Raw genomic sequence first — 25,249 nt, forward strand, 5'->3', positions numbered from 1 at the left:
GAAATGTATCACCCATTGAGAGTTTCATGAAAATAACTACTGGTGTTAAAAGCAGGCATTAGACAAGGGGCATATTTTCCTTTTGATCCAGGAGCAACTGCTGTGCTGTATTTTATGTCCCAGTAAATTTCCTAGTAAGAGCTTAATGGTGAATGAGGAGGAGGAGGAAACTGAGCAGCTGAAAGAACAGAAATGCATTAATAAGGCAGAGGGGGAAAAAAGGGAACATGGACAGAAGGTCAAAGGGAGTTAATGGGGAGGAGAGGAATCAGATGAATACATTCACATCAGAAAATCTTCAACTAACTGGAAAAAAATTCCTCAATATGCTTCTGCATTATACTGAGAAGAAGTTACCTTTGTGTGTGTGTGTGTGTGTGTTTGTGTGTGCAGCACAGAAGTGGATGTATGGGGGACTGGACAGTAACTTGCTCCTGCAGTACATCGCCTGGGTCACCTACCCCGTAGTGCTCATCACATTCTCAGCAGGATTCACACAGATACTGTCTCCTCAGGCTGTGGGTAAGAAACGCACACACATGTACAAACATACTCTTAGGCCTTTTATGCAAATATATATGTATACATATCTCTAATTTATGACCACATTTCTGTTTGAATACTGTAATTGCCCTTATTGCGGCATAAGTTCTCCAAGGGCATGGTGCAGTACACCTCTTTGTGGTCAAGTCTGCAGGATATCCATAAGATATACCGTTGATGCAATATGCATACATAAAACTATATGAATATCAATCAGCCTCCCCCCTGCACCCACCCTTTTCCTACTTGCTCCTCATTTATTCTCCTCATCCCCCTGTCTGTAATTGCTTTCTTTCAACTCCTCTTTTTCTTTCACTCCATCATCCCACCTGGCATCTCTTTGTTTTTTTACTCTCTAGGTTCAGGTATTCCTGAGATGAAGACGATACTGAGGGGGGTGGTGCTGAAGGAATACCTGACTTTTAAGACGTTTGTAGCCAAAGTCATTGGTCTGACCTGTGCTCTTGGCAGTGGGATGCCCCTGGGGAAGGAGGTAAAGCTTTTTCCCTTCATCCCTTTCCATCGCACTCCTCCTGGCTTTAAGAAATAATTTAAGGCAGATTTATTAAATAAAAAGTTTAAAAAAATGTGCTTACCCTGGTCTTGTTTTAGTCCTGGGTGCGAAATTAAACGGGTGATTTGCTGCTAATGTCCCATTTTAAGGGGAATAATGTTGTTAAGTCTAAATATGAGCAGGGATCACGTATAATGCCCCTGAACTGAAGTGCAGCATGCTCTTCTCTCGGCTAAAAGGGGCTTTCAGTCACATCCTGTCGTCTAACATGCTCATATCTCTCCATTCTGCCACTCAGGGACCCTTCGTTCATGTCGCCAGCCTGTGCGCTGCTCTCCTCAGCAAATTCATGGCTGCTCTCTTCGGAGGGATTTACATGGTGAGTATGGTAACTAACATTAAACACAGATTTACAGGCACTAAAAACTCTTGTGACTTCAAAGGTAATCTTAGCTGAACATTCACTGGCAACCAATTTTAAATGTAGGATTTTGTTTATGGCTAAATCACATTTGTTTTTATTTCTAAATATGAAATGATAAATTAAGGTGTAATATTCAGAACTTTATGAATTTACAGAAGTTAGCTTAGTTTTTTAGCCGGGGTACAAGACAAAAATATAACAAGTTTTATTTGTTCTTCTTGTTTGATATCTGATGATTTCCATCCAGCCTGTTTCTGGTCAGGCAAATGACAACCATTTATCTAACACGGGCAGCTTTAAGTGCTATTGAGGTATTTTTGACCAAAATGTTTTGAATCCAATTCAGTGGTAAAGTTGGCTGTCTCTAAACCGAAAGGTTGGGGGTTGGATACCCAGCTCCCGAGACACATGTGGAAGTGTCCTTTGGCAAGACAGTTAGTGTCCGCGATGTGTTTGAATGTGTCGAATGGGTTTGGTTTATCTAGCTGCCTATTTGCCTACACATTTGCAGTCACAAAATAATCTGGGTATGCTAAGCTAGTAATTGCCAAAATGCCCGTTAGTTTGTTTTTATTCTTTAAATGCACTTTCACATCAGTACGCTGCTCAGGACAAACATGTAAAAGATGCACTTTCCAATTATGGGCCATTGATGCGATAATCACGCTACACCTCTAAGCATAACTACTCTTAGCTTGCAAGCTGCCGCTGCTCCATGTTCAGATATGATGGTTTCTATGAAGATGTATTTTTTCTGCTGGTGAGGAGGAATTTAAATAGGGACTTTTACTGGTGTGGATATATGCTGTAAATCAGTTGTAGTTGTACTGGAAATACTGTACATTCTCTTCATTGCATATTGGTTGATTGAATGATCTTCATTTTGCATATGTTAAAAAGACAAAAGTAGATAAATAAAAGACAAAGCAGTAGAAAATGATGAAGTATCAGCTATGTACTCAACATGAGAACAGATTCTTCTCCTACTGCATCCCCCTACTTTTCACAGCGAAAACCCATATATATCTGTCCTGTGTCATATCTTCAGATATCATGAGAATACTTCGCAAAATGCCATGCAGCGAGAAAGCTTTATTTCCCATCGTGGGGATTTTCCTTGTGTCTTTCCTTTCGATTGGTGTTAGTTGAAGCTCTTTAAATTTTACACAGACAAACTATCACAATGGTTTGTTCCCCCACCAAAGTCTTTGATGTTTACTTGACTTTCTGCCGTTCCTAGGGCTCACACTCTCACCTCCACTCACGTGAGACCACATCCTGGCCTTCTGTTTATTCCTGTTCTGGACAGTGTGCTGTGTTCTTCTCCGCCACGCATCAACAGCACCGAAATCGCCATCAGTGAGGAGGAAGATAGACTGCAGCAATGTGGAGAGAGAGAAAAGCTCCTGTCAGCACTGTTAGAAATAGTCCACGGGTTGACTGTGTGGCTGTTAAACATAATTACTCAGAGGAAATGTTAATTCAGTTCACAGTGGAATCAAGACTGTGATTGCTGAAGCTCTCTGTCTCTGCTTGTGTGATTTTGTGTGGTTTGGATAATAAGTTGGATGTCTTCCAGTAGCACCAACAAAAGGTAACCTTTACACTCACACAGATCATAGTCACGCATATTTATGTCTGCTTGTTTTTCTCACTTTCACTGCTGAAGGAAGAACCCTTTGAGGGAAGCAAGGTACGAATGCACGAGTCAGATAGTTTCTTTATTGCCAATTCCATCGTCATCAATAATCCATGCTGTCCATTTCAGAAGCTGAGAAAGATGGATGCCTTTTCCATTCGTGTGCGCTGTTTGATGGTGTTCAGTGAACCGTCACAGCGACCCATCGATCTGTGTTCCCTTTGCTTCTATACAAACATCTCATGCCATGATTTCAACACTCAATCCTGGCTTTTCAATTATTGCCTACCATATCCCTCATAAATGCTATCTTGTTGAATGTGGAAAAAAAACAGCAGCGGCTTTTACAATGAAACAGTTGCATTTGTAAACAGTTGGTGACTTTTTCTTTTGTGAGAAATACAATTTTCCTGTTTGTTTGTGGCATTTTCTCGTCTATGTACTGTACACCTGTTTGGATTTGAGTGTGTGTATGGGTTTGCTTGATTACACGGTCATGTGTGTTTTTGTATGCGTCTATCTGTGTGTATATCTGATTCTTTTTGGACAGAATGAGCTGAGGAACACAGAGATGCTGTCAGCTGCCTGTGCTGTGGGTGTTGGCTGCTGCTTCGCTGCTCCTATTGGAGGTAAGAAACACACGACTGAACCTTCTGATTGAGTGCTATCTCATTTTGTTAGAAAGTTACGGTCGGGGTATAATTGGATGAGGAGAATGTTTACCCAGGTAGAAGTAGAGTGGATGCCACTCCTGGGCAGTCTGGCTTTGGATCAGAGCAGTGAACTGTGTCTCGGCTACTATTGAACAGCAATGTTACATTTGGCACCAGCATTCATCTCGAAGGATGTTTCTGATTGTTTTAGGTGACCCTTAGTCCTTCTCTCCAGCACCACTGTAAGTTTAATAACATCATTTATCAAAGCTTTAAAGGGAGTAAAGCTCATTGTTTAGCTGTCAGCCCAAAACAAACATTGATTTGTGGCTGCTGTTTTTGGTGAATAACTCTAAAATCTAACTGTACCCAATACTTGATCATGATCAAACAACAGACAGACATAGTGCTTAGCTTGAGGACGAAGTGGAGGATTTCTCAACTTAAAAGCCAATATTTTCCCTCAGAAGTTGGTATAGATTAAGAAAGAGGGCCAGAAACACAATGACTGATTAATGTGTGGCTGCTATCACAGGCTAAAGTGTAAATAAGCACCTATTAACAAAACAATTTCACTTTATGTCAGTTTTTATAATTTTTTCATCTACCAAAAAGTATCTAAAAATGTTTGTGAATGTAAAGACAAGATATTCACTGTGTAAATATTCATCAGCAGCTGACGGTCACACTGTGTATTTTGGAAAGATGTATCATAATCTGCTCTCATTGGGATGATGTTTTTTTTTTTTTTTTACCTTAAACTGTTTGTTATTTTTTCAATAACTATAAGACAATTGTCTATAGACTATAATATGTATTTATTACTTTTATACAGGGGTGCTGTTCAGTATTGAAGTTACATCTACATTTTTTGCTGTGAGGAACTACTGGAGGGGCTTCTTTGCTGCCACCTTCAGTGCCTTCATATTCAGAGTGCTGGCAGTGTGGAACCAAGAGGAAGGTAACATTTCAAGTCCATCTTTTTTATAGCAGCTTTGTGTTTAAAAAGAGTATAAATTTTGTTCATCTGATGAATTAAAGCTTTGTATATTGTGGTTTGAATTTAGAGTTACTTTAAACAAACAAAATGTAAAAAAAGACTCTTATTGTAGGCAGTGTCCAGTCCTTTTCAAACATCAGTGTAATATCTGTAGCTGACGTTGTAGTGTAGGCAAAGATTCAGAACAATCCTCTCTTTCCTCAGAGACCATCACTGCTCTCTTTAAGACACGTTTCCGTCTGGATTTCCCGTTTGACCTTCAGGAGCTGCCTGCATTCGCCGTCCTCGGGTGAGTGGGTTTCTTAGGACTGGTTGCACATTAAACTGATCCCGGGGCAGTTTGGCGCCTGAGTTACCCAAGAGATCTGAGCTCTGAAAAAGCTTTAGTTACCCTCCACTGTGGTCTCCCATGGAGAGTCTGAAGGTTGATTTTTATTTGATGAATGGGGCATGAAATTAACTTTTTACTCTAATGATTGCAATTTGAGACTTTGTCCAGATCACTACAGTACATACCACAAATGAAGAGAAATATTTTGATGAAAGACAAATACAATTCTAATGTGGAAGAACCCACAAAGATTAACTAAGTCAACTCGATTCAGTATAACTGTAGGTTTTTCAGTGGCAGTGGGATTCCTTCTTATTTTAGCTGAGGTTGTTTTTGGTACCATGCTTTTTGTGGTTCCTCTACAGACAAGGATGCATTTTTGTTTGTTTGATGTTTGTTTTTGGGTTTTTTTGTCTGTTTGTAGGATTGCCTGTGGTTTTGGCGGGGCACTGTTTGTCTACCTGAACCGGCTGATTGTGGAGTGCATGAGGAAACAGAAGACCATTAACAAGTTCTTGCTGAGAAAGTGAGTCGTGTTGTCTTACAGAGAGATAGATAGTAAAGCAGGAGACACTTTGCTAACATACAAGCTCGGGAAAAAGATGGCCTGGCTCTGTCCGAAGCCAACAAAAAAATCAGCCCGTGAAGTTGAACACCTCTCAACTTCAATGATAACATACTATATATTTGTCTTAGTATTTTTTAGACCCATTAAACATATGTGATACAATCCCTCTACTTTTAATGAATATATTTAGCTGTCTTGCAGATGCACAAAACAAGAAAAAAAAACTTTTAAGTTAGTGAGCTAAATGTGTTCCACCAGATGGATCTGTTTGGCTTTGGACGAGGTCAGGCTTCCTGTCTTGTTGCTAAGCTAGCTGCCTGGTAGCTGAAGTTAATATTTTTTAGAAAAGTTATAAAATATATTCTACTCTTGATGTACTCATCTAAATCTCTTCTTTTTAATTTAGTTAATCTATAAATAAATCAAACATATGCAAAGTCCTGCTTGACCCTAGATTTTTGTTTAAAATGGCCTTGGTGTCTTCTGTCACAATGTTAAAGGTATGGGAGCTGTAAGTAAATTTGTTGTATGAATTTGGTTGATAGTTTTTCTCACCTAGAAATCAAGTATGCACATACAAAACAGTTTGACAGGGACACCCATTAATGACCCCACAGTCCATCTCTTCCTGTCAGGCGTCTGGTGTATCCGGCTCTCGTCACCCTGCTGGTCTCCACACTCACGTTTCCTCCGGGCTTAGGACAGTTCATGGCTGGACAGGTGAGAAAATACTTTCACACTCTTAAGACATTACGAAAGCATGCTGTGAGAAGATTGATGGTGATTTTAAGTGAAAGTTGGTGTCAGGTCAAGAGATGTTTTGTGCCCCCACTATTGGATGTATTTTTTCGCAGCGTTGGTATCATTTTATAGTTAAGCTTTTCTACCCATGCTTCTTATTCATGATTGGTAACAGTTGTGTTTTAAGTGCTTAATACAAAAGTTACTATACAACATTGCAGTATTTTTCTAATTAAAATATAAACCAGAAGAGAGCTTACGATTCATTTGAGTTGGTTGCATCCAAACAAAGTTCAACTGTCAGAGTTTGACATTTGCCTAATTAGCATTTATGAGGGATATGGTAGGTAATAAGTAATCAACCATCCAGCTTCACCAAAATAAGATAAAACCATCCAGTTGGATTTTTTTCCCCAGTTTTTTTTCAGTATCTGCTTTTACTCTTTCTTTCTTTTTCTTTTTTTTTTACTAATAAAAAGGATAAAGACCCAAAATCTTACAATTAGAAATATTTGGTTTAATTTCAATCATGCATCGATGCATGGATTACAAAAAAAGACACTTTATCAACCCATTATCATTACAGCAATATCATTTTTTTTTGTTTGTTGACCGTTCAGCTGACACAGCATGAGTCCCTGGTCGCACTTTTTGACAACCGCACGTGGTGCCGACATGGCGTTGCAGAGGAGTTTGACTATATCAGCCATCACCATGCCTGGAAGCATCCCCAGGTTAATGTCTTCATCACACTTGTCCTCTTCATCGTCATGAAGGTAGGCTTTGGACCTTATGTCTAGAAAATATGAAAGACGTTCAGACTTTTTTTATGGGTTGTCAACTCTTGTCTCTGTTTCAGTTCTGGATGTCCGCCTTAGCCACCACCATGCCTGTTCCATGCGGAGCTTTCATGCCAGTGTTTCTCATCGGTTAGTATAATCTACTATTTCTCTCTCTATAATTGTAGGAGTACTTTCAAACTTCTCCTCTTGCCGTGTGATTGCCAGGTGCAGCATTTGGTAGACTTGTAGGAGAAGTTATGGCAACCATGTTTCCCGATGGAATACATGCAGATGGCAGCGTGTACCCCATAGTTCCTGGTGGATATGCTGTTGTAGGTGAGTTTATATCTATAGGTTACTGCTTTATATTAATTATAAGACTTGAAGTCAGTATAGACATACTGGTATTTTTACACAGTGTTCTTAAAATTCTAATTTGTCTTCACATTTGATTTTCAATCCACTTCTACTCTCTCCTGTGACATTGTCATCTCTTCATAGCAGCTAAAAATGTGACTGATGAAAACTGATCCCACTTGACGAACACTTTCCTCCTATGCAGGTGCTGCAGCATTGTCTGGGGCTGTGACCCACACTGTATCTACAGCGGTCATAGTGTTTGAATTGACTGGTCAGATCTCCCACATTCTACCTGTGATGATTGCTGTGATACTTGCCAACGCCGTGGCCCAGTCGCTCCAACCATCGCTTTACGACTCCATCATACGCATCAAGAAACTGCCATATCTGCCTGAACTGGGCATGGGCCATCACGAGTGAGTCTATGTTTGCTATGCTTATGTGATGCCCGCCAGTTTTTTTTTAATGAATGGGTTGAGTTATTCCACGTTTTATTTTTAAGTGACTTGGCGTCTTGTTTTCTGCCCATCTCTTTTTCCTCTCCCTTACCTCCATCTTTCAGGAAGTATAATATCCGTGTGGAGGACATCATGGTCAGGGATGTACGCTTCATTACTCTAAGCTCTTCCTATCGAGACCTGCAGGAGATGCTTCTTACTGGTCAGCTCAAAACACTGGCCCTGGTTGAATCTAGAGGTAAAAAAAAGTCCTTTATTGAACATATTTTTGCAGTAGCCATTCCCCCCAATGATCCCATGCAGATAAGCAAGCTTGAATGATAATTTAGTTATATTGCTTCCTTCAGGATGTAGGAACCATATATATTTTTATCATGATACAACTATGTTAGCATCCAACTAATACAACTTTGAGCTAACAGGTCAGCAATTCTTGTTATAACATTTTCACAAGCTATGGCCCTCTACTTGTATTGTGTAACTCATTCATTTTGTACTATAACTAATGCAAGAGTAAGGTTTGCTAGCTATTGTAAGGTACACTTGTTACTTTAACGATTGAAAAGGAGGTTTCACCTCTAATATTGTATTTAGTTATCGAACCTTAGGTTAGCAAGCCAGTTTCAACATAGCTAGCTAGTATGGCTGTAAGCTTGGAAGTAAACCATTTTCTGTCGTATTGTTTAAAACATTAAACACAAAATAGGCCAATGAGTACAAGGTCAGCTAGCTAACCCCTTGACCTAACCTGTGAAGTTACAGCAGCAGTATTAAACAAGAGCATTTAAACTTTTATACTTTGCTTGTGATGTCAAAGCAAATCAGTATGATGAATATGATACAGAGCTGGGTATACTGTAGCATAAACATTGTGTAGCCATATCAGTCCCTTTTTATAGCTTCTGTGAGGAGTTTTAGATGTCATGTAACAGACAGAAATTAAATCTGACGCCTATATATGACCTACAAAAGCAAAACGGACCATCAAGAAGGAGATCAGTACAGTCAATGGTTATGTTTATTGCCTGATAACGCTGCCGCTAAGTAGGTGTCAGACATTGACAACAACCTAAAAACAGCTTTTATTCACTGTTTTATGTAGGAATTTCACATTGAGTGATATGTTTGGCTGTTAAAAGCAGTGGCGGTGGCTGTTGTGGAGCGAATCTTACATAGTGATGGGGCTCAAATCAATGTCAGAATTTTAATGTAAATCAGCTACAAATATCAAAAGTACTTAGGCTATTAAGAATGCATTGACCCCTTTTGACATTAAATATCACACCAAGAATATTTAAATAACTGAGTTAAGACGTTTATGATATTTCAGGCACACCTGCCAACTACAACCCCCCGTGTTCATCACATATCACACTCCTTACACATAGAAAGAGAGAGCAAAAAATGCATATCTGAGAAATGTATTTCACAGTCATTGAATTTAACTTCTCTACTCCCACTGCTGGTTAAAAAAGCTGACTGAGATTTTTCATTACAGAATAATATTCCTAACTTGTACAGGACAACAACAGCAAAGACATTCTGTTAGAGTTATGGCTTTGTACCAAGGTGTTGCCAACATTTATGAAAACCCAAAGTCACTGACAGGAGCAGTAAAGTGATACAGATAACATTGAAATACTTAGTTTGATAACTTTTATTTTCCTCTTTTTTCTCTGAATTTCCCCCTAGGATTAATGAAGTATTTCTGATTCTACGCATAAACTCGGAATTGTCACATTAATCTTGTTCCCTTTCAAATTTCCTGTTACCTACTGTACAGCTGCCTCTTTTCTCTCTCTTTTAGAGTCCATGATCCTGCTGGGCTCCATAGAGAAGCTGCAGCTCCAGTCTCTACTCTCTCTTCAACTTGGTCGCCAGAGGAGGTTAGAGTACCTTCACCAGCTGGCCCAGGACAATGGCACCACTGATCATCTTCCCAGCCTGACCACTGACAGCACCCCCAGCTCTCCTTGTGCCCACATCAACGCCAACTCTCGCCAAGTGGTCCGCTTCCTGGTGAGCACCCAACAGGTGTGAGAGGCGTCCGGGGGCGCCAGGGCTGGGCTGGGGCTAAGTCTGGCTTGGGTTGGGCTGTAGTAGTAGAATAAAGTTAACACAGCATGTGTGAAGCATGTAGCAGTAGGTAAAGGCACAGATGGGTTATTTTTGGACAACAGTTCTGGTAAGTGTTGGAAAATTGCAAGTTTCTTTCTACATCTACAATGTTAACACATGTCTTCTGTGTCTCTGTCGTCTGTGCCCTTACCTGTGCTGTCCTGTTTGTTTCCCTGCCTGTGCTTGTATTTGTCTTTTGTCTCTACTTGTGTGTGTGCATGTGTGCTTCTGTCTGGCTTTCTCTGTTAATATTTTTTCCATGTAGATCTCCACAGAGGAGTCTTCTTCCTTCAGCCCAGTTGTTTCCAATGTTCAGCTTCCTCTGAAATCGGCTTTGAAAACGGTGTCTGCCATCAGCGACACAGAGACACCAAACAGTATGTGTATTTCCCCACTGCAAAATATACAGACACACACAATCACATGGACAGACTCATTGAAAAATAAAGTAATATTTCATGAGTAAATTGAATAAAAATGGATTGTTTTTGTCCCCCAGGCTCTCAGACCCTCTCCTGTGCAGACCACGACAAGGAGCTGCTGGAGGTAAGAAAGAAAGTAGGATGTAATCTTTGTGTGGGTGCATCTGTGCTGTATGAATGTGACACTTATTGTATCCGTGGGTGTGTGTGTGTGCTCTCTCTGAGTCCACGCATAAGCCGCCCGCCATCGCTTCCTGCTCCTCCTGCATACAGGCAGGATCTTCCCACAGGCTGCAGGGTTTTCCTGTGTGATCTCATTCTGTGATAGCGTATTAGGCTTGAAAACTTCTGTGAGTCATGTCCCCCTCGCTACACAACACATTCACTGCCAGTCAAACGCTTTCTTTTAAACATCCTACATTTAAGCATTTTTAGTCGAGCAATGTGTGGTCCTGTCATAAAGAGCTGTGGAACACTTTTTTATTTTTTCCAAACGGGTCTGCCCGTCTTTATAAACTCGCTGTACAGTTCATCAGCAATTATTTTTAAAAAAATAACGGGTTTTTATGATGTTGTTTTTTTGGGGGAGTTGTATCTTTTATTTGATAGGACAAATTTAGACAGACAGGATTTGTGGGGAGAGAGAGTGGGAGGTGCAGCAAGGACTGTAACCTTTGTACCTGGGACGCCTACTATTCCAACTGAGCTCAACCTGGGCCCCTAAAATAAAACTTCTCATGACACAAGTCATTGTAAGTCAATCTCAAAAGTACCCAAAAGGGTCCATGTTTGAATAGATGAAATTATGTTTTCAGTAAAATGAACTGCGTTTTCTTTACACACATTTCTCATTCTTATTACTGAACAGTGCTGATGGTCTAGAGAGAAGGTGTCTTCAGACTGTCTCAGAGGCAGAAGACGATAAAAGAAACAAAAAGGAATCAGCTGAAAGCCTTGAGTTATTAATACCTAAAAAGTGTTATAGTCTGGTTTGGATTTAAAGTGTTTAATTGTTTGACTCAGGTTTCTTCTTTATCTCTTATAAGTGAACACATGAAATATTATTTAACATAGGCGCATAGTTTCTCACTTATTTTCATGCATATAGGGCTCCACCTGCACCTCCTGTTTTCTTTGAACATTTCCAGTGACCTGCTAAAGTCCTCAGTAAGCTCAGTAAGACTGTACTTTGGGAGAGTGGTGCTTTTGGCTCCATGCTAAAACAGTGTAGACTGTTTACAATAACAAATGTTTATACACAGATGTTAATAGCGTCAGTAGTTTAACACGATGAGTTCATGAGTTTAGCATGCTTAGATTTGCTAATAGGCAGATAAGAATGATAGGAATATGATTTATATGTTTTAACTATTTGTGAAGAGATGTTTTATGTAAGTCATACTTTATCTTGAGAGTGACAGAAAAGTTTCAACAAATTAGTATTTTTATGTCTTGTTAGTGCTCATAAATTATTTCTCTACTCAAGCAACAGATGAGAAATGCTGATTCCGTAAAGGTTCAGGGTAAAGGAAACCAAAACCTAGAGGATTGAAGTACTTAACAAAATGCTTAATGTGGTGTGTTTAAAAAAAAGCAACTTTAGCCTGGCAGTGTATCTATCATCCAATGTTGCATTAACGTTGGCTTTCTTGTACAGACTTTGTGCCTCCATCGTCATTAGTGGTGTAGTAATTATATCCTTTCAGCAACATTGTGCTCACATCACAACCACTTCTCCCTGGGAGACTTGGATCCAATGTTGCCGTGACACCGTGGAAGGGACTAAAACTGCCCGGTTGTGCTGATGTGGTGTTAATGTTGTGCTGTGTTGATGCCTTTTCTCCCAACTTGGAAGAGCCCGGTTGGACCGGCTCCTCCTGAAAAAAGAAAGCCCAAGTCCAAACGTGTGAGGATCTCCATGTCGGTAAGATTGTCTGCCGCCTAGCGACTGTTGCTAAGTAACCGTTGCCTTGCGACACACACGTAGTGAGTGCTGGACCAAAATATTTGTAGTGCACAGACCGAAGCATCAGAGTGGCTTTGCAAAGAGAGAGAGAGAGCAAGTTTGTACCTGTCTGTGTGTGAGAAGGAGATGGGGCGATTTTCTTGAAGTGATGAAAGGTTTGATTGCTTTTTTCATTGGACTGAACCAAATGTTTCTCTGATGTCTAATACAGTTCTGTGTGATTGTGTAGGATATTGTTTTTTGTGTTTTTTTTAAAGTTGTTTACATTTCATTTTGTCATTGGTGTTGTCAGTATGATTTTCTGGACAACGGATGCACTGTTGACTCATAATTCAAACCTTTTTCCAACCTTTATCTCAGAAACTCTGAAAACAACTACTCAATGTATTTCAGCATACTGAACTAACATCAACAAACAAATCTTATTTTTGCATTTTTTACAATGAACAGAGAATCTTGACCTGTAATTAGACATTATGTGGTTGGTGGTTCTCAATAAATGTTAATTGTCACCTTTCTTTATTGAGCTTTGTTGTCCATGTTTTATGTTTCATTTTAATAAGACTGTTTGTAACAAAGAGGAAAACAGTTATGGAAGCTTATTCCTCTGATCTGTACATATACTTGGCCAATAAAGTTATCAATAAAGCCATCATATCTATTTAAAGTGTATGTAGTGGTGGAGTCGAACATCTTTCAGTGGACTCAAAGGGACCATGTATGTCTCACTCCTTTGTTTCCTCTAGGACTCTGCTGAGGTGGAAGATTGTATGAGTCCATCAGAGGTGAGACAACATCATCAGAGAACACACAAAAGTTATGAGTTATATGATTTGAAGTATTTTAACGTGCCTTTTTATTACTTTTGAATGCAGATAGCAGAGTGGGAGGAGCAGCAGCTCGATGAACCGGTGGATTTTAAAAACTGCAAGATTGATCCTGCCCCTTTCCAGCTGGTAGAGAGAACATCTCTGCATAAGGTACAGTGTCAGAAAAAGCATCTTTGACCACTCTTTAGAATGAACCAAACTTTTCTCCCTCCAATTTAAAGATGTCTTTGAAATGTGTGAGAATGACTTGAGCTGAAATTGAAAGAGTCAAGTGAATAATATCGGTTTTTGAACTTGGGTGCAGTACTTGCAGAAATGTCTCAAGTCACTGTCCATAACTGGCTGTGCGTCACTGCAGATGGCAAAAAAAAAAAAATGCAGCGTCTGGGATGACTCACAATGCTTACATGTCTCTTTTGCCTTCTGTTGACTTATGCAACAACTTCCACAATGTTTTCTCTGACCAAGAGTTCAGTTGATGCTTTTTCAAAACTGATCTTTGGCTGGTTCATGCTTGGTCCCTTCTCTGTGAAAGTGTTATTTTAATCAACCTCAAAAATGTAGCTAACACAGCGCTGCCTTCTAAAACCCTGGACTAATAATAACCTGCTTGTTGGCCGGAGCCATGTTGTATTCATTTACCAGGATCATAGATTGTGGCAGCTGAAACAGCTTACTATCAGTTTCTCCTTCTGTAGTGTTCACCCATCACTACTACACACTTTCATTGACCCAGCGCACCTGAAATCAGCTGTTCTGATTATATTTGTGTATGAAGGCGTGTGCTTCCCCCACACAGCATACTCTCAGTGAAGTGTTTGTTATACAATCATTAGCTCGTAGATTTAATGCTGGAGCTTCTCGTACAACACTTATACAGATTTTGTTTTGATTGTATTTTTTTGCATCAGCCTTCTTAAAAACACTTACACACTCTCATCAGGGTCCCAGCAGTGCTGTTTTGGACACATTGGCTCTTCAGCAGGGATGTCCCTCACTCACCTCTGTATCTGTTAGGGTGAGGGAGGGACCATGTTCTGCAATGTTCAAGGTGGTAGAAGGAGTTATTCCAATGTTGGCCAAACAGGTCAAGTGAAAGTCCACTCCTAAACCTCGGAAAGTGATGGTGACTGGAATGTCATGGCCAGTAAAGAATATTACTGGTAATGTTCCCACATTATTAGAGCTGGTGTTTCAAATAGCTTTTGAAATATGTTGAGTTGTGTTGTTGTGTTAAACTTTAATGCCAGCCAGATGGTTTGTTTATAAAAACCTCTGAACATGAATGTCAGCCAATGACACTCACCATGTTGCTATTAACTGAAAGGAGAAAGAGAGAGAACGCGTTGGCTGCTTTCAGATTCCTGTTTAGTTACAAAAACTGTGATCAAAAAGTGTACTTTGGGTCCACTGTCTCAGTGTCTCAAAATTTGAAAAAAAATAAAGAAATAAATGTTGTCTGATCCTGATATTAAAAGGCTCTACAACTCTAAAATTCCCCCTGAGTCTGTTTCCAGGTCATGATCCATCTCTCCTACTCCACAGACTCACACCATCTTCTCTCTGCTGGGCCTGGATCACGCCTACGTGACCAGCATGGGACGCCTGGTTGGAGTGGTCTCTCTGAAAGAGGTATGGATGTGTGCATTTCTTTTAGTAATTGAAGCTTCTCATTCGATTTTGTCATTCTGTATATATTTATCTCCATGCTCCCTTTTACTGTTTCTCCTTTTTCTACTCTTTCTGGCCGTTTACTGGTCTTTTTTTTTCTTTCTGGCTTTGGTTTTGTCCAGCTGCGCAAGGCCATTGAGGGCTCAGTGACAGTAACTGGGGTAAAAGTGCGCCCTCCTTTGGCCAGTTTCCGTGACTCTGGTAACACTACAAGTGTATCCGAGGTGACTGAACTACACAAGCTGTGCCTTCGCCACAGAGGGCTCTCATTGCCAAGGGAACCAAACCTTCCTGACGTGGAGGATCAGCCGGATGTCTCGTACAAAGAGATCCCGGTCAACTTCACAGACCAATCAAATTTGCAGTTTGAAACCAGCCCCGGGGATGACACAAATGATTCGGCAGAGTTAGTTCTCCAGGACAGCCCCTCATTCACAGAGGACCCATCGGAATTTACTTTTGACTGTAGCCCCTCCCACACAGAGGAAACAGAACTGGCTTGTGACTATGAACCCCCCAGCCAAACCTCTGAGCCAGATGAAACAGAGCAACAACAGGGGAGTGCATCTCCAAACAAGGACCAATCAGAACTTGAGGGAGAGGGTAGCCCGCTCGACACTGGGGATCAATCAGAGTCATCAGAGGCGATCCATACTCTCGCGCCATGAATGTTTACGTTTATTACACTTCTAGAGGTCGCTCACAAAAGTCCAGCCTAGATACCTGTGTTTCTAATGTTGTTGTGGCAGGAATGAGTGGGTGAGAGTGAGAGCATGATCTGATGTAAGATTTAGTTTTAAACTGTGTAAATGTGGCGATGAAGCCGGTGTTATTCTTATTTTTAACATATCCCATCAACAGACAATAGACATGTATTTAACTCTTTTTGACTCCCATGGCTCGTTCATTCCTATTTACAATATTATTCTATCAAGGAGAACTCCTTGGATGAACACTCAAGTCTTTAACTCTTTTCTCCACATATACAGTAACACCAAATGTACCTTATGTAGCCTGAGCTTGCTGCCCTTTTAGAGTTGTCATACAATTAAGTGCTGCTTTATATAGAAGACTTAAGCTTAAAAATGAAAGAAAAATTGGTTTGTTGCAGTACTAGAGAAGTGATCTTACCAGACCAACTCTCCATTTCTAAGGTTAGGTGCTCGAGGCTACAGCAGCCAAATCACATTTGACTTTTAACTGAGGATATGAAGACAGTGAAGCTTATAGAAGAATCCAAAATAATGTCCTTATCTTTTGTAAGTTTATTACTCAAATGTGTTTGGATTTTTAGCTGCAAATAAAAACAAAGAACCAGGACTGTGTTCATGGTTAAAATAAAGAAATCTGTTGATCAGTGAAACAAGATGACCAAACTATTTTAATGGGCCAAATCATTTCCTCTAACAGCTGACTTTTTTGTGCAAAATTGTTTTTTATCAAGGCACAAGACTGAATTGTTGAGACAATTTCAAGTTTTTGTACTAGAGGTTTATTTATTGTTCATGGGATTTGTTGAAAACAAGGGTAAAAGTTGAATATTACCAGCTTCATTTTTCCAATTAAAGTGTGTGCACGTGCGTGTCTATCACATAAAGACATTTTCTTGCCGTGCTTCTCTTGTACGGACTCAAGGACATATTTTGAGTCATCATGCCAAAATGACATCTTTTAAATATGACTTCAAAGGTGACAAAGACAGAAATGTGCCAAGCAAAAACAATGTAGGGAGAAAGGAAAGGAGGGAATAATAGAGAAGCAAGCACAGAAGAACAAAGACAGGCACAGTGATGGTATGAATTCAACAACTACCTATCCAACCAACACAGGACTTATACACCAGAGAGCCACAATCAATGGCTCATAGTATTAAAATATAGCGGTGTTGGTTTAGTGTTTGCTGATATGCAATAAATATACAGTAATAATGCAGTACAAGGTGATTTACCAATGTCATCGTTAGTTGCCCAGATTTGATTGTTTACAACACTGCAGTCTATATATATATATATATATATATATATATATATATATATATATATATATATATATATATATATATATATATAAAATAGCATTTCATTTTCACTATTCTTTGTTTATTTCACAATCAAATGTTGGTGTTCATGTCCAACTCCCCAAAATCCTAAATCAGATGGGATCTACTGTTCAGATGATGACAAAGGCAGCTTCCAAAGGTCCGCCAAACTTAGCACAGGGTCAAATGTTGTTGAAGCACATTGTAATTACCATGAGTTTAATTTTTGAAACATTTAGCCTTGTTTGGCTTTATAGGGGCCGATTCAATAAGGGCAAAGTAGACTGTCAGTCTGTCTTGTCATTTGAACTGCCTCAGTTTCTGCTATGTCTGTATTTACTGTGTTTAATGTTTATAGCATGATAAAAAGGACAAAACTTGAGCTCCGAGTGAAAGAAGGACATGGGGCTGTTGTATAGAGCACACACACACACATATACAGAGATACACAGTACATACGCACACATGTATGCGGCCTCTAGATATTGACACCATGATATCTTCCGCATATCTTAATCCAGCCTGGCCTCTAACACAATGTTGAGAAATGTAACGGCTATATGAAGCACAGTGGCACACGAGTTCAAAAACTGTTGTAGAGCAAAAATGTGTGTGAGTTCTTGTCGAGACCTTAAATGGATGTAAGTACTTAAGCTTCATGAAACAGTTTTCAGCCTTATTTCAATCTTATGTTATTTTTATTGTAGCTTTATTTTATGTCTGTATTAATATTTGTGCAAAGATTTTTTCATGTCCCAACATTTTGTTAGCATATAGAATGTGAATTAGTGGTTGCCATATAAGTCTAAGGAGTTAAATGTAGAGAGTGCATAAGCTAATTTGCAGCGTATCTAGTTAAGCAATAAGTCTGTAGTATCTCTCCCTTTATATGGCACTGGCCTGTATATGCTTTGTACATGTACATATGAACATACATGAATGAGATCTATGTACATGCTTTTGTATATAGAAAGATTATGCATTTGAAATCCAACAGCCATTGTTATTTTTCAGAGGACATGGAATTGTTTTTGTACATGAGTGAATGATTAAATAATAAAAATTAAGAAGTTGTGTTTCTATCCTGTTTGTTTGGTTGTTGTTTTTTTTTTGTATGAAATGAATTAAAAAAAACAGTTTTCATCCAAAAAATCATTTTTATATTTGCAGGACATTCAGACATTCAGTATCAAACATTGCCCAACCCACATGACACAGAATGATCAAGAGAAAACAACACTACAAAATATCGATAGAAAAACAAACACAATACTAACACACGACTGTTCACTAAAATGTACAAAACCTAGTTTGAACAACAGCTTAACATTCTGGTGAAACTCTCCAACTCATATGTATATATACTGTTTATAGCAGCGATAAACGGTGGAGCAAGATCAGTTCATGAGAGGCCTGAAGGATGAGAGACAGAAGGCATCGAGTGGAGAAGACATGATCTAAGGAGGGGAGGGAGGAAGAGGAGGGGAAGAGGGGTAAATGGTGAGAGCCGAATAGATAATGTCATATCCAGAATCAACACAGACCCAAAGAGACATAAAGTTGGACAACACATCACATCAAAAACTCTTTCTTTTCCTTTACTTCATCCCTCTCCTCCTCCTCCTCCTCCTCCTCTTCCTCGAAAGATGCTACTCCAGATGAAGCCCTGTCAGAGAAGAAGCTTCTCGGACTGCAATGCCATACCCGGGCCTCATGAAACACGCTGCCGTCCTCCTCCTCGTCCTCCTCATCCTCCTCTCCAGGAGACTCTGAGTGAGAGGTGGAGTAGCAGGAGTCAAACCTGCTGCTCCGAGCTCGAGGCCTCCACTCTGGCTTGTGGTGAATGCAGACCTCGCTGCGCTGCTCCTGCAAAGAAGCCTGCTGCCCCTCGGGACCACCTAGCCTCCCCTCCTCTCCTTCCTCTAAGAAGGGGCTCGTGCAGTCGCTGGGTAAAGTAGGTGAATTGGTCTGGGATGAATGTGGGTCACTGTGAGAAACGGGCTCGTCGCACAGCAAGCTGTCACTGCTGGGGCCCAGGGGACTCTCAGGGGGCGGGGCCTCTCTGCCGTTAACGTCAGGCTGGCATGGCAGTCCGGTGATAGGATTGGACGTGGCGGCGTCTGAGGGAGGAGCAAATAGTCAGAACACCTGGGGATGAATGGATAATTGGGATGGGGGCATGAAAAGATGGAGTGCTTTGTGAGTGATGACGCAGAGATGAAGATGAGATTATTAAAATGAGATGAAGTGAACAAAATGGTGGCAACTGTAGATACCTGTGCTCTGACTGGAGAAGATGTGAGTCTGTCCATTGGTGTGGGAGTCCTCATCATTGGAGTCGTCCTCCTCATCATCATCAAGAGAGGCCCAAGCACGCAACTTAGCCTCAGCAATGGCAAACTGCTCAGCCACTCCTGGCAAGAAACACACATTCAATGGATTTAAGAATAAAAACTATGAGAGTCCCCATGTCTTACGAGGCCTCAGTTTTTTAATATGCCACTTTAAAAAGGATGTCTTCTGTGTTAATGTATCTGACAGATAGAACCTAAGACACATCATTACTTTGGTTTGTCATACTGCCATCCTGGCTGTCGCTGGACTCAACCATAAAACCCAGTTATGAAAGTTGAGCTGTCGTGTTTTCAGGAGCTTTAAGCTGTCAAGTGGAAACAACATGGCTGTGACAAATTATACAAACCAGTATTATTTAATGTCTCAATGTTAAAACACCCAATTGATAGCGTTTTGATCACTTTTAATTATGTTGGAATCAGGATTTTCTCTTAAGGCTTGTTCAAGCACAAGAACAATTCCTTAAACCCTCCAAATATTTTCTTTACAAACTTTTTACCTTTCTAAATACATCACATTATTAATTCATGTCACTCTATGCGGACAGCAACTGGTGTTTATCATTTATCTAATTAATTTGAATTATTCAACGTGTCTTAGTTTCAGTGTTTTTGTCCATACTAAAAGGGGCATTCACTTCCTGTCTTTTATTTACATTTACACTACATACTCTTTCTCCATCATACAGTTTTCAGAAAGGTTAAGTTTCTTAACTGTAAACAGTCAGTCATCTTATTCCAGTCATTACTTTGATGGAAGGGGAGTCTATAAAGTTACATACAAAAAAAACTTGTTTTGTCAGAACAAATCTACGTTAACAAAGATAGTGAACAAATAAAAGCACAACTTACTCAGCTTCAGCAAATATTTGTTTTCTTATTTGTAAATTACTTAAAGATTACAATCATCAATCAAGACAATCATTTGTTGATCTACTCATTGATTCAACTTTTCTATGGGGCAGCAGTAGCTCAGTCCATAGGGACTTGGGTTGTTCCGATTCGAGCCAAAATATGTAAGTTGGTCTGGTAGCTGGAGGGGTGCCCAACCACTGCTGAGGTGCCCTTGAGCAAGGCACTGAACCTCCACCAGCTCAGGGGACGCTTCCAGTGGAGGCAGCCGCCGCAATCTCCATTAATGCAGGTCCCCAGGTCCTGCTTGTGCATGTGTGTGAGAAGCATGTCTCTAAAATAACAGAGAGCAATTTCCCCCTAGGGATTAATAAAGTATATATAATAAAATATAATTTTATTAAAAGTAGGAAATATGTCTTCAATTGTTGAGAAATTGATCAAGATGTGAAGAAAGAATGTATGCATGTATGAATGCTTTGCTAATATTCTCTCATTTAAACCATGCCGATGTGATGAGTCACAGCAAAACAACAGGCGCTGTTGTACCATTGGTGGGCAGTGAAGTGTTCGGGGAGAGTGTCTAATAGGCCACCATCTGCTGCCAAGACAAGCCGCCACCCAAGAGACAGCGTGGTGGGCGGGACAGGCTGCTGACATACAGGAGTTTTAGGGGATTAGGTGAATGACAGAAGGTGGGAGATGATGCTGGAGCTAAAGCATAAGAGGATGCCCACATAGCTAGTTTAAGGGAAAAGTAAATTTAGCCTCAAATAGAGGAGCAGACCTGCTGCGAAGCGGGCCTCCTTCTCTCCTTCACTCAGGTGGCTGTAGGAGCTGAAGTGGGCGGCTGGAGGTGGGTTTGCAGGTTTGGGCCAACCTTTCCATTCGATCAGGTGGGCGACCCGACCCTGAGCCAGGGAGGTGGGCTTTGTCACATGATCCCTGACTGCCTGAGAGATGCCTGGACACAATAAGAGAAACAGGAAAGGGGCTTAACTTTTCACGTCATAAATGCATTAAAGTGAGTGTAAAAACACAAGGGGTTCTGTGGTGTTATACCATTTAAGGAGGATCTGGCAAGTGCTGCAAACTCATGTATGCCGACACTTTTCCTTGAGTCTGCCGGAGATTTTCCTGACTTCGGAATCATTTCAGTCTCCTCGAATTTCACCTGCAATGCAAATTAGATTTTAGCAATAATCATTTTTTTCCCCACAGAAGCTCTTTGTTGTACATTTGTGTCACACCGTACATGACTCATATTCATTCATTCATTATTCTGTAAAGCAATAAATGTTTTCTTCGCTCAAATTATATCCATTTTTTTTGTCAGAAATATTCTAATTGGATCAAAAAGAAAAGCTCACATTTGAATAATAACCACAGGAAAAACATACTGACAAACACCTCAATGCTGAAATAAAAGCATCATTTAAAATTAGTACATAAGCTGTTTAAAAAAGAATATGATTTTTACCTCTACATCATCTTCCATATCTGTCTCCCTTCTCTCTCTACTCCTGGATCTCAGCCTCATGGTGGACATGTAGCGATGTTGTCACAGCGCAGCAAACCAACACAACTAAAAGTCACTGCCTGGGTTGACGTGTTTAAACCAGCAGGCAGACGAGCAAACAGCTATGCCCTACATTTACTGCACAGATGCTAAAGCCACGGTAAGCCGGTGAACTCGGTTTGAATGGTTGGCTCTGAGCGAGTTGAGGGCAGCGTTGACTGTCTCTCTATGCAGACATATGGCGCGTGACCAGCTCTGGTAAGCAGCTCCACACAGTCCTGCTCACTCCAAAGCTGCTGATCCTTATTAAAACTGATAGTGCTACCTAACTAACTCCATATCCAGAGTAAATACGGGAAAAGGCTGAACTTGTGTGTCCGCTGTATTTGTGCCTTTAGAATATGGGAATAGCAGTGTGTGTCTTGTTTTTAAAGTAGGTGAGTCGACAGAGAGGAATCATGATGTCTAAATACAACTCTCTCTCTCTCTCTCTCTGCACGTGCATGACTTGACAGATATCCTTAAGAAGATTGGCTCCCAAAGCAGCTAATAGTCAAGACGCAGAGGTTCCTAACTTAAAGGCTTAAAAAAAAAAAGTCCAAAATGACAGCTGATGTATGTCAGTGGCACACTTGCAGGCAGGGGTATGAAGGTGTAAACTGCTCCAGGCACCGGGATGAAATTGAATGCAACGCTCCTCAGAGATGAGCTTCTTCTGCATAGCACACCTGTCAACACTGTAGATGTCACTCATGCTCAGCTAAGATAAACACATCTCCTGCTCGGCGTTTGGAGACTTGCCGGAAGGCTCAGTGCTTAAAGCATGTCAAAAAAAAAAAAAAAAAAACACTTGCTGAAATACTTTGAACAACATAACTGTTGCGAATCATATTTGGTCTTATGCAAATCAGCAGCATTCGTCACTGGGAAAAAAAACAACACAAGATGTACTGTATCTATTCCAGCAGCTGCCTCAGAAATAGTCTTGAAACAAAGAAGTATCACCAGTCATGGGTTACACATGAACCTGACAATATTCATTTTCCCCTCAAAATATTCACTGATTGTTTTACTTTCCACGTTTAGAGAAAGAGGAGACACACAGGGTTAAATACAGAAATAATGAAGTCAAACTTTTTTTTTCTCATTCCCCCATTCTTAGTAATCATCCAGTGACTTCTCAAGTTTATCTCTGGTGACCCAAATGAGGGGTTTCGAACCACCTCTGTTAACACTTTCAGTCTCATAAATGATCTGTGGTTAATCCTGTTTATCTTGTGATCTAGTTATTACTTTTTATATTTAAATGTTGATTCATAGTCTCAGTGATGTTACAGAGTAAAAATAGCACTTTGTTTCCAGTGGCCTCTTTTTCTGTTATCTATCACTATACTAAAAGTCTTAAAGACATCAGCAATACAATTTGTAATGAATATTTTCACAATCGTCTTGCCTTGATAGATGTAATCGATTTTAGAATAATGTTAAACACCTGAAGCACTGGCTGAAACTAGTTGATTTAGATTTTTTGAGACTGTTGCATTTTAAAATGTTTTTTCTCTCTTATTGTGGCCGGGGTACCTCGTAGAGATTTGATCTAGCTACTGTGTTTTATAAACTCACACTTCCGCATGATGAGTGACAGCCCTCTTCTGCAAGCTTACAAATTCTGTTACTTGACGTCCATCCATAACAAAGGCATGTGCTGAGTAGAAATTGAAATAAAGTTGCTTGAAGGGCTTTTAAATCATGGATTATTTTGGCTGGTGTGCATCTTATTGACATTAGCAAACATGTCTGACAAGACGATTGTCTGACCTCCTCAAAAGGAGCCGATGATGTGACATATAGAGCCAACAAGTGGGATCGAGTTAAGCCAGTTTGACTGCAGTCAAACATCTGTAGCTTGCTGTAAGCATGGATGAAGTGAGCTGTGATGATGTGATTTCTTGTTTTTTTTTCTGGAAAGGGTTTAAATTCAAGCACCAGACGCTGCACACTGGCGGTTGAATAACATGTAACCCCGCCATTGATGTGCTCCGGCCTGTAGCCTGCAATTACGGGGAAAATAACACGCAGAGGCGCGGATGCGGCAGCCGGTCTCCAGGCAACCTCAGAAGTCTCCATCTGCATACCAATAGCTCCATACCTGCAGCGGATACAAACCAAGAGCTCCCTGCCCTTGTTTATCCTTCTTGGCAGCTCTAAATGCGCTCGTGTTGTTATTATTATTCCTTATCCAGCGACTCTCGGTACCTACCTGTAAGTGGGACCGCGGCGGCTCATGATAATGCGCTTAATTGTCTCCAATCCGATCAACAGATGACACCGCGTGGTTTGTCCTCCCGCTGCAGCCTCTGCAGCAAAGCATCAATGCCACGCATCCCGCAGAGACATCTTATGAACTCCAGCATCAGGTCTCTAGCAAAGACGCACCATCTATTACTCGCGTTATGTGGGTTACATAGGCTGTCCAAATGTCTCCCGATGGAAAGCGTCATCAATGCAAGGCGGTGTCACGTCCTATCTCACCCTCTGCTCCTCCGCCCCCTCCGCACATATTCCACATCAAGATACTGGAACCTGCTGCTGCAGTTTTGGCACTGAAACGCACTGCAGCGGATTTTTTTCCCCCCTTCAAAATGTCATTTATCCCACACAAAAGAAACTCAAAACACAAGCACATCTGCCCAATTAATTCTAAAAGATGCGAGAAAGGTGGACACCTGTTCTGATTAATAAGTGATGAAGACCCAATTTTGGAAACCAACCAACACATGGGCTTTAAACTTCCTAAAAGTCTTTCAGAAATCATTTATAGAAAGTACACTGCCGTTCTTGTCTGCAGCCTAAAGTAAAATTTGGGATTGGGATTGTCCAACAGACTGACCTATGATTTAAACAGTATTGCTGATTTTTTATTTTTTTTTAAGTCATTGTTTCTGGAGTTTTGCGGTTTGTCTACAGACATATTTCATGGTTTTAACAAGATATGTTCCCACATTGTATTTGCAGCGACTCTTACGGACACACTCCGTTTAGTTGTGTTGTCTTAAACTTACAAGCGTGTGTGGGTATTTAAGGTGAATGATTCTTCAACACACTTCATTTCATTTAACTCTTGTGACTTGTACTCATGCACTCTTTCTGGTTTCAAAGTTATGTAAAGCTTTACTTCTGTACAAAACCCGTGCTTACTGAGTACATTTATTACTGAGTTTCACTGCCACACACTTTCTGGTTTTGTACGCTGTGAAATATCTTACTTCTACTCTCCTGATTTTATTATCATTTTGGTGACTTAAACTTTATTTTTTTTATGTATTTGTCACCACTTGACTTCTATTCAGGTTGTAACATTGTAGTGGGAGCTTTGACTTGCACACGTTTCTGGTTTCAAACATTTTTCAGGGCCTTCAGCTCCTCTTTCTGGATATGATATCCGTGTGATTTTAAGCAGTGAGAG

General features: G+C 40.3%; 2 protein-coding genes across 11 annotated transcripts in view; one reads left to right on the forward strand and one right to left on the reverse strand.

The window, feature by feature from the left end:
• The window catches only part of clcn2a (chloride channel, voltage-sensitive 2a), a 38,985-nt gene extending 22,599 nt beyond the window's left edge, over positions 1 to 16,386 (forward strand). For 2 of the 9 annotated variants that reach the window (XM_079348141.1, XM_079348135.1), the window contains exons 4-25: positions 394 to 522; positions 903 to 1,036; positions 1,356 to 1,434; positions 3,143 to 3,174; positions 3,671 to 3,749; positions 4,609 to 4,734; positions 4,978 to 5,062; positions 5,529 to 5,630; positions 6,290 to 6,392; positions 7,034 to 7,189; positions 7,273 to 7,342; positions 7,421 to 7,531; positions 7,758 to 7,971; positions 8,118 to 8,251; positions 9,821 to 10,047; positions 10,397 to 10,508; positions 10,631 to 10,677; positions 12,409 to 12,477; positions 13,266 to 13,304; positions 13,395 to 13,499; positions 14,895 to 14,981; positions 15,143 to 16,386. In XM_079348141.1, the coding sequence (XP_079204267.1) occupies positions 394 to 522; positions 903 to 1,036; positions 1,356 to 1,434; positions 3,143 to 3,174; positions 3,671 to 3,749; positions 4,609 to 4,734; positions 4,978 to 5,062; positions 5,529 to 5,630; positions 6,290 to 6,392; positions 7,034 to 7,189; positions 7,273 to 7,342; positions 7,421 to 7,531; positions 7,758 to 7,971; positions 8,118 to 8,251; positions 9,821 to 10,047; positions 10,397 to 10,508; positions 10,631 to 10,677; positions 12,409 to 12,477; positions 13,266 to 13,304; positions 13,395 to 13,499; positions 14,895 to 14,981; positions 15,143 to 15,688 (2,786 nt within the window). In that variant the 3' untranslated portion in view covers positions 15,689 to 16,386. Of the gene's footprint in view, positions 1 to 393; positions 523 to 902; positions 1,037 to 1,355; positions 1,437 to 3,142; positions 3,175 to 3,670; positions 3,750 to 4,608; positions 4,735 to 4,977; positions 5,063 to 5,528; positions 5,631 to 6,289; positions 6,393 to 7,033; positions 7,190 to 7,272; positions 7,343 to 7,420; positions 7,532 to 7,757; positions 7,972 to 8,117; positions 8,252 to 9,820; positions 10,048 to 10,396; positions 10,509 to 10,630; positions 10,678 to 12,408; positions 12,478 to 13,265; positions 13,305 to 13,394; positions 13,500 to 14,894; positions 14,982 to 15,142 lie in introns of all 9 variants that reach the window. The other 7 variants (XM_079348136.1, XM_079348139.1, XM_079348138.1 and 4 more) reach the window with 7 other exon arrangements.
• Positions 16,387 to 17,766: 1,380 nt separating this feature from the next.
• On the reverse strand, positions 17,767 to 24,375 carry fam131aa (family with sequence similarity 131 member Aa). Of its 2 annotated transcripts, none has more exons than XM_079348976.1 (5): positions 24,044 to 24,375; positions 21,327 to 21,438; positions 21,052 to 21,228; positions 19,335 to 19,472; positions 17,767 to 19,178 (listed from the first exon to the last, which is right to left on the reverse strand). In XM_079348976.1, exons 2-5 carry the CDS (start codon positions 21,415 to 21,417, stop codon positions 18,631 to 18,633), a joined length of 954 nt encoding a protein of 317 aa, XP_079205102.1. In that variant the 5' UTR covers positions 21,418 to 21,438; positions 24,044 to 24,375; the 3' UTR covers positions 17,767 to 18,630. The 2 variants fall into 2 exon arrangements, with proteins under 2 accessions (XP_079205102.1, XP_079205101.1); XM_079348975.1 differs by lacking the exon at positions 24,044 to 24,375 and adding an exon at positions 21,745 to 22,264.
• Between the last annotated feature and the right edge of the window lie 874 nt (positions 24,376 to 25,249).

This window comes from Symphodus melops (genome assembly GCF_947650265.1).
Source record: "Symphodus melops genome assembly, chromosome: 7".
NCBI classification, from domain to species: domain Eukaryota; kingdom Metazoa; phylum Chordata; class Actinopteri; order Labriformes; family Labridae; genus Symphodus; species Symphodus melops.

What these genes read in the sequence shown, in the direction of transcription:
- fam131aa (XM_079348975.1), bottom strand. Translation starts at nt 21,813, where the DNA reads ATGTCCACCATGAGGCTGAGATCCAGGAGTAGAGAGAGAAGGGAGACA. An exon ending in TGCCAGATCCTCCTTAAATG is followed by an intron (nt 21,229 to 21,326) that starts GTATAACACCAC and finishes TATTGTGTCCAG; the next exon opens with GCATCTCTCAGGCAGTCAGG. An exon ending in CTTCTCCAGTCAGAGCACAG is followed by an intron (nt 19,179 to 19,334) that starts GTATCTACAGTT and finishes CTCCTCCCTCAG; the next exon opens with ACGCCGCCACGTCCAATCCT.